The sequence below is a fragment of the Littorina saxatilis genome, linkage group LG6 (assembly GCF_037325665.1).
Source record: "Littorina saxatilis isolate snail1 linkage group LG6, US_GU_Lsax_2.0, whole genome shotgun sequence".
NCBI lineage: Eukaryota > Metazoa > Mollusca > Gastropoda > Littorinimorpha > Littorinidae > Littorina > Littorina saxatilis.
Genome location: NC_090250.1, coordinates 21,441,392 through 21,449,417, shown reverse-complemented (window position 1 = coordinate 21,449,417; position 8,026 = coordinate 21,441,392). Strand labels below are relative to the sequence as shown.

At 37.6% G+C, this 8,026-nt stretch overlaps 1 protein-coding gene across 1 annotated transcript in view; it reads right to left on the bottom strand.

Annotated features, from left to right (window-relative positions):
• Positions 1-721: 721 nt before the first annotated feature.
• The window catches only part of LOC138968735 (CD109 antigen-like), a gene marked incomplete at its 3' end in the record, with an annotated part of 90,789 nt that continues 83,484 nt past the window's right edge, over positions 722-8,026 (bottom strand). The window contains 2 exon segments of the mRNA XM_070341368.1: positions 722-854; positions 6,258-6,309. Of these exon segments, the coding sequence (XP_070197469.1) occupies positions 722-854; positions 6,258-6,309 (185 nt within the window).

Sequence of the window (8,026 nt, the reverse complement as noted above, 5' to 3'; positions counted from 1 at the left end):
TTAAGAGAGAGAGAGAGAGAGAGAGAGAGAGAGAGAGAGAGAGAGAGAGAGAGAGAGAGAGAGAGAGAGAGAGAGAGAGAGAGAGAGAGAGAGAGAGAGAGAGAGAGAGAGAGAGAGAGAGAGAGAGAGAGAGAGAGAGAGAATGACAATTAACGAGGGAAATATATTTTTGCTTTTATACTTCAAGTCTGCATCATAAAGTCTGTCAGATTGATTTGTCTAATTTTTTCACACTTGTTTCAGCACATTCTGAAATTAACACACACACACACACACACACACACACACACACACACACACACACACACACACACACACACACACACACACACACACACACACAGAGACCTATTAGCCAAATATTACTGAAGTCGACTTTCGGTGTCAGGGCGTTTCAGCCCACGAACGCAGAAGAAGAAGAAGAAGAAGAAGGTGTCAGGGCTGTCCGATTAATATGTTTTTTACTAACTTATACACACTTGTTTCAGTACATTCTGATATTAACATACACACAAATATCAGCAAAATATTTGCCAAGTCGACTTTCGAGGTCAATCGCTGTGGTATGTTTTTAAGCGTTTAATGTATCGATTGAGCATAGGATTTACCTTCTTTGACCCATGTGACGTCAGAATATGACTTTGTGTCAGACTCTGGTGTGGTCTCGGAGGATCTGTGTAAAATGTCATATTTGGTTCAAAGAACGTTTCATATCTCTCACCCCACAACAATGGCGAGGAAGAGCCAGGTTTCCGGAAAGAACGTTCGGACTTGATCCACACGGTCGTCTTCGTCCATGTCCGTTGGTATGGACATTTCCTGTGTGCGTGCTGGGAGACCTTGACGTCTTTTAGCTAAAAGGTTAAAACGGGAGAGAAAGAAAGAGCAGTGTTAAATGTGAAGAGTTTTCGAAGAACTACAGACCAATGCCAAGTTAAAAGACAGGTTGTGTTCAAGATGACGGCGAGAGGTGTGCTCTGTTCAAATAAAATCAAGTATCAAACTAACCTTTAATTTACTGTCAGTATTTTTAATATTCTGACAGGTGGTTCTTCTGTGTCAACACCATCCACAGACGTCGTGAAATGCAATCAAAAAGTTGTTTTATGTACCACAGACGTCGTGAAATGCAATCGAAAAGTTGTTTTATGTACCACAGACGTCGTAAAATGCAAACAAAAAGTTGTTTTATGTACCACAGACGTCGTGAAATGCAATCGAAAAGTTGTTTTATGTACCACAGACGTCCTAAAATGCAAACAAAAAGTTGTTTTATGTACCACAGACGTCGTAAAATGCAAACAAAAAGTTGTTTTATGTACCACAGACGTCGTGAAATGCACACGAAAAGTTGTTTTATGTACCACAGACGTCGTAAAATGCAAACAAAAAGTTGTTTTATGTACCACAGACGTCGTAAAATGCAAACAAAAAGTTGTTTTATGTACCACAGACGTCGTAAAATGCAAACAAAAAGTTGTTTTATGTACCACAGAGGTCGTGAAATGTAATCGAAAAGTTGTTTTATGTACCACAGACGTCGTAAAATGCAAACAAAAAGTTGTTTTATGTACCACAGACGTCGTAAAATGCAAACAAAAAGTTGTTTTATGTACCACAGACGTCGTGAAATGCAATCGAAAAGTTGTTTTATGTACCACAGACGTCGTAAAATGCAAACAAAAAGTTGTTTTATGTACCACAGACGTCGTGAAATGCAATCGAAAAGTTGTTTTATGTACCACAGACGTCGTGAAATGCAATCGAAAAGTTGTTTTATGTACCACAGACGTCGTGAAATGCAATCGAAAAGTTGTTTTATGTACCACAGACGTCGTGAAATGCAATCAAAAAGTTGTTTTATGTACCACAGACGTCGTGAAATGCAATCAAAAAGTTGTTTTATGTACCACAGCGGCTGTGCAAGACATGCAACCAACAACTGTTCCTCTATGTCTTTTTCTATGCTGGTTCGAAACATGCGTTTCACCGTGTTCTTGACCACTCTCTACATATTTACTTGATTTGCTTGCTGACAAGTAACGAATAGAAGCAAGTCAAAACATACGCTCTCCTAGCTCCCATTGAACATTGCTAAGCGTGTGTCCTATTTGAGCTTAAACATTTTGTTACTCAAATCAACTTCTCTGACTATGCATTGGTTTCATGAAAAAGCTACCATTAACATATCACTTCGTTACTGATACGACAGTTTTCACTTTGTAACCGAGTGCCGAAACACTACGATCACCTCGGGAGGCGAAGTGCAATCAAACAGGATTGAAAATGTTAGGGCTAATTTCTTAGCCCTATAAAAACTGTTATGCAAACCCGAAGGTTTCCATGAACATACAGACAATCGGAAACCACCAGACCCCACCACAAACATAATTCCACAATCAACCGGTGTTGACTTAAAGGCCAACAACTCGGGTGCAGAGTCTGCTGTGAAAGGAGCGGTAGCCTCCCCTGTCACAACTTCAATAAATGTTCCAAGTGATAATGGAAGCACTAAGACACATGGAGGTAAAATATAGGTTAAATTCAGTTGCGTATTCTGAAAAGAAGTGTAAATTCACAATGGTGAAAACATACATGGAGGTGAACCAGATGGGCCTAGCGTGTTTTGCCTACTTTGATGCACAATCTATGCTTCATGCTTGAGGTAACAAAACCCTCCCTTAGCTGCGACTTGCGAGAAAATGTAAGTGACGATTCGTTTCTTCATCAATTCGTTTTCAAAACCTCTGTTCCACGTGACCCCCACATCCCCCCCATTCTTTTTTTAATTACTCTCTACAGGCAAGTCACAGGAAATAACAGGTATTCCTTTCATTGCCATCGTATGGAAAGCATTGGGAATGGCGAAATGCGATGCCATGGCCATTTTGCAGCTATCTGATGCGGAAAACAAAACAAACAAACAAATGTAATACAAATTAAATCACCCCTGGCTTTCTGAAAGGATTATGACTTCTCGAGAAAATTTAATGAACAAACAAACAAACAAACAAACAACAACAAAAACAACAACAACAACATCAACAACAAAAAGAACAACAAAAGCGAAATTACTACATTTAGTCAAGCTGTGGAACTCACAGAATGAAACTAAACGCACTTCATTTTTTCACAATGACCGTAGTCCGCCGCTCGCGCAAAAGGCAGTGAAAGTGACGAGCCTGTTTAGCGCGGTAGTGGTTGCGCTGTGCTGCATAGTACGCTTTTCTGTACCTCTCTTCGTTTTAACTTTCTGAGCGTGTTTGTAATCCAAACATATCATATCTATATGTTTTTGGAATCAGGAACCGACAAGGAATAAGATGAAAGTGTTTTTAAATCGATTTCGGAAATTTCTTTTTAATCATAATTTTTATATTTTTAATTTTCAGAGCTTGTTTTTAATCCAAATATAACATATTTATCGAAATTTTATGACAGATATGAAATATAGTCCACCCTGCTGTGTTCGATTTTGGCTGAACAAACTTGGTATTAGTATTGAAGAAAAAGTTTGGCTTAATGCAAAAGAAACAACAACAGAAACCAGACTAAAAGAATTACAGTGGAAGATATTACACAATATATACCCAACCAATATTCTCCTCTTAAAAATGGGACTCGCAAATAATGATAAATGTCCATACTGTATTGAACAAGTTGATTACATTGAACATTTCTTTTTCTATTGCAGTAAAATTCACCATTTGTGGAAGCATGCTGAAACATTGTTCTACAATCGATATAACATAGCAATTATTCTACAAGCAACAGATGTGCTGATTTATGTGCGAGATAAGAATGGTTTGACACATGAAATGTTTAAGTATCTTACCCATTTAATCTTGATTGGAAAAATGTGTATAAGTAAATTTAGATATGGGACACCCCTTGAAATATTATCTATTTTTCAAAGGGACTTAACCCTCAGGGGCCTGGTATAAGTTGAGTGTTAAAAAAGATTTGGTGTACTGGAAACTGAGCTGAACATTAGGAATAAATTTATGTTATGATTATTTTTATTTATTTATTTATTTGAACATATTAGTTTACTGATAAGGTTTATTGATTTAAAAATTGTACACATTTGAAAAGAAAAGACCTATGAAGAAGGTTTGCTCCAAGCCACAAAAAAAAAAAAAAAAAAAAAAAAAAAAAAAAAAAAGATATAATAAAAAGGCAAAAAATAATTGTAGTAGCAAACCTGCATGCAACTGAGGTTAAAAAAAAAAAAGAGAAAAAAAAAAAAAAGAAAAAAAAAACCAAAAAATATAACATATTTATATGTTTTTGGAATCAAAAAATGATGAAGAATAAGATGAACGTAATTTTGGATCGTTTTATAAAAACATAATTTTAATTGCAATTTTCAGATTTTTAATGACCAAAGTCATTCATTAATTTGTATGCCTCCAAGCTGAAATGTAATACCAAAGTCCAGCCTTTGTCGAAGATTGCTTGGCCAAAATTTCAATCAATTTTATTGAATAATGAGGGTGTGACAGTGCCGCCTCAACTTTTACAAAAATCCGGATATGACATCATCAAAAACATTTATCCCAAAAAAGAAAACAAGTCTGGGGATATCATACACAGGAACTTTCATGTACAATTTCATAAAGATCGGTCCAGTAGTTTACTCTGAATCGCTCTACACACACACACACACACACACACACACACACACACACACACACACCAGGCACACACCAGGCACACACACACACACACACACACACACACACACACACACACACACACACACACAAACACACACCACGACCCTCGTCTCGATTCCCCCTCTATGTTAAAACATTTAGTCAAAACTTGACTAAAATAATGTAAAAAGATTAAGAACAAGAACAAGACAAGTCGCGTAAGGCGAAATAACAACATTTAGTCAAGCTGTCGAACTCACAGAATGAAAGTGAACGCACTGAATTTTTTCACCAAGACTGCATACTCGTAGTTTCGTCAGTCCACCGCTTGTGGCAAAGGCAGTGAAATCGACAAGCCAGAATAGTGCGGTAATGGTCGCGCTGAGCAGGATAACACGCTTTTCTGTATCTCTATTCTTTTTAGCGTACTGAGTTTGTTTTTAATCCAAACATATCATATCTATATGTTTTTGGAATCAGGGACCGACAAGGAATAAGATGAAATTGTTTCTAAATCGATTTCGGACAATTAATTTTAATCATAATTTTCATATTTTTAATTTTCAGAGCTTGTTTGTAATCCAAATATAACATATGTATATGTTTTTGGAATCAGAAAATGACGAAGAATAAGATCGTTTAAGAAAAAAATAATTTTCAATGACAAGTTTCCGATTTTTAATGACCAAATTCATAAATTATTTTTTAAGCCACCAACCTGAAATGCAATACCAAAGTCCGGCCTTCGTCGAAGATTGCTTTGCCAAAATTTCAATCAATTTGAGTGAAAAATGAGGGTGTGACAGTGCCGCCTCAACTTTTACAAAAAGCCGGATATGACGTCATCAAAGGTATTTATCGAATTTTTTTTTAAATGTCCGGGGATATCATTCCCAGGAACTTCCATGTCAAATTTCATAAAGATCGGTCCAGTAGTTTAGTCTGAATTGCTCTACACACACACACACACATACACACACACACACACACACACACACAGACACACACACACAGACACACACACACCACGACCCTCGTCTCGATTCCCCCTCTATGTTAAAGAAGAAGAAGAAGAAGAAGAAGAAGAAGAAGAAGAAGAAGAAGAAGAAGAACAACAACAACAACAACAACAACAACAACAACAACAACAACAACAACAACAACAACAACAACAACAACACAGCAGGGCTCCTCACAGACTTTCTACCTAGAAGGTCCCGGGACCAACTTCTCGGGGGTTTAAAGACGCCCTCCTCCACTGAAATTTAGAGAGTCCCAAAACCAGCACGACTTTTGGCAGTTTTGTGAACATTAAGTTGTTACCCCATACATTTGTGCCAGTACAGAGACGGCACAAAATGTTCTCGTTTTCGAAATAAAGTCAGGTGAATTGTCTTGTCTATTCTGAATGACGATTACAGACGGTACAAATGATAACGTAAATCTAGTACGTCATCGGGACCCGCTCTTTTCAAGTTTAATGCGTTACGGGACGTCCTTCCAGAATGTCTAGTAGTATATTTTCGGCTTCTATTGCGTATTAAGGACGCAGGGACGCACATTTTGGGCAGCCTTTCTACTGTACTGGTGAAAACTTACAGTAAGGTTCCTGGTCTAACAGAACTTCTGGTAAGAACTTGACGTTGGCGTCCTGGAAGAAAACAAACACACAAAAACAAGTTGAATAAATGCAATAAACACTCTTTCTCAGCTATTATACACAATTGATGTCGCCTTGGCCTATGTTTTAAACACGAATAATGTTCAATTAGTTTAAAGTGACATTATGTACAATGCTATCTGGTGACTTCAGAAAGCGGATAGCTTGGACCTCCGAGTTGTGTTACAGTGTGAATTATTTATAATATGCTGACTGTTAGCAAATGATTACAAACATGTCGACTAAATGAATATCAACACGAGCCGGCAGGCGTTCCGTAATAGGAACGGGGTTAAACTGAGGCTAGCTCATACCTTTTTTTCTGTTTCATAAATGTTGTGGTCAAATGATTTAAAGAGAAAAACGGTGTATTTCAAGGTAGCTCCTACCCTTAAGGTCCTAATTCTACCTTGATTTTCGTGAACAATCGATTTTTAGGGTGCACCCTGTCTGTTTGTATTCTATCACAGCTCAATATCTCTGTTTTCATGTACAGTTGAATGTTATCGTTATGTTGCGAATTTTGTGTGTTACGGGGGGGGGGGGGGGGGGGGGGGGGTGGGGGGGTAATGTAACGTCAAAATACTCTTTGTTTATTTTGAAGCCAGATTTTGTCAGGAGAACCGACTTTTTACGATACTTTTTGCATCACAACTCTCTGATTTATCGAGATCATTATTTGCTTGAAGTTTAATTTGACAAAAACTTATACCCACCTCTTAGGTATGAAGTATAACAGCTCAGTATTAGCATTACAGATCTATTTATAATGTTCCATGTGAAATTGAGAGGTATGGGAATTTAGCGCTTTGTGAATCTGGTCATATCTCATGTACAAATCATCACAGACACTTCATTTTACTTTGTGACCAAGATGATGCATCTTTTGTTAAACAAAAACAAAAAGGCAGTGGCAGAGATGCTTTCTGTCTGAACTACAGTGCGCACAGTGAATGTCATAAATAGTTCGCGTCATGTCCTTAATTATTTACCTAAACATTACTCATTTAACTAATGTAATACAGCATTTTGAGTAAATCCATAGGTAAGTTGTTTGTGACCATTTGAACAATTTACCTCCCCCCCGCCCGTCAGGTAGTACTATTACCTTAATTCTTCAGAAGTTTTACCATGTCATTTTTAAACGAGCTGAGCACAACATGGCATTCTGGGAAGGTGGACCGACAAACCTGGCTTTTTGTATTTTCAACGGGGTAAACAGTTTTATAGTTAAAAATAAAAAGAGTCACTCCTCAGAAGAAGTCATCCTTAAATTTTATATCTGAAGTTTTAGTTTGTCTTTCTTGATTTTACAGTGATAGATAAAAAGCGTTTCGGTATGACGGCTACAGCATTTAGACGGTCACCTAGAATCAGTCCTGATTGGTCAAATAGTCACAGGGTGCGCTGAAAAGATAACAGTATTGCCTAGAATATATCAAACGATACATACGTAAAACGTAGCTGTGTCTAATGTGGTGCAACTCCTTAAACGTTCTTACCCGTCACTCTCTTTTCATTTATTAGAGAGAGAGACGCTTTTTTGACGCTTTGAACGTTTATTGTAATCAGCTTTAAAAGCCCTTTAGACAAAGACAATGACAGCATGCACACACACACACACACACACACACACACACACACACACACACACACACACACACACACACACACACACACACACACACACACACACACACACACACAC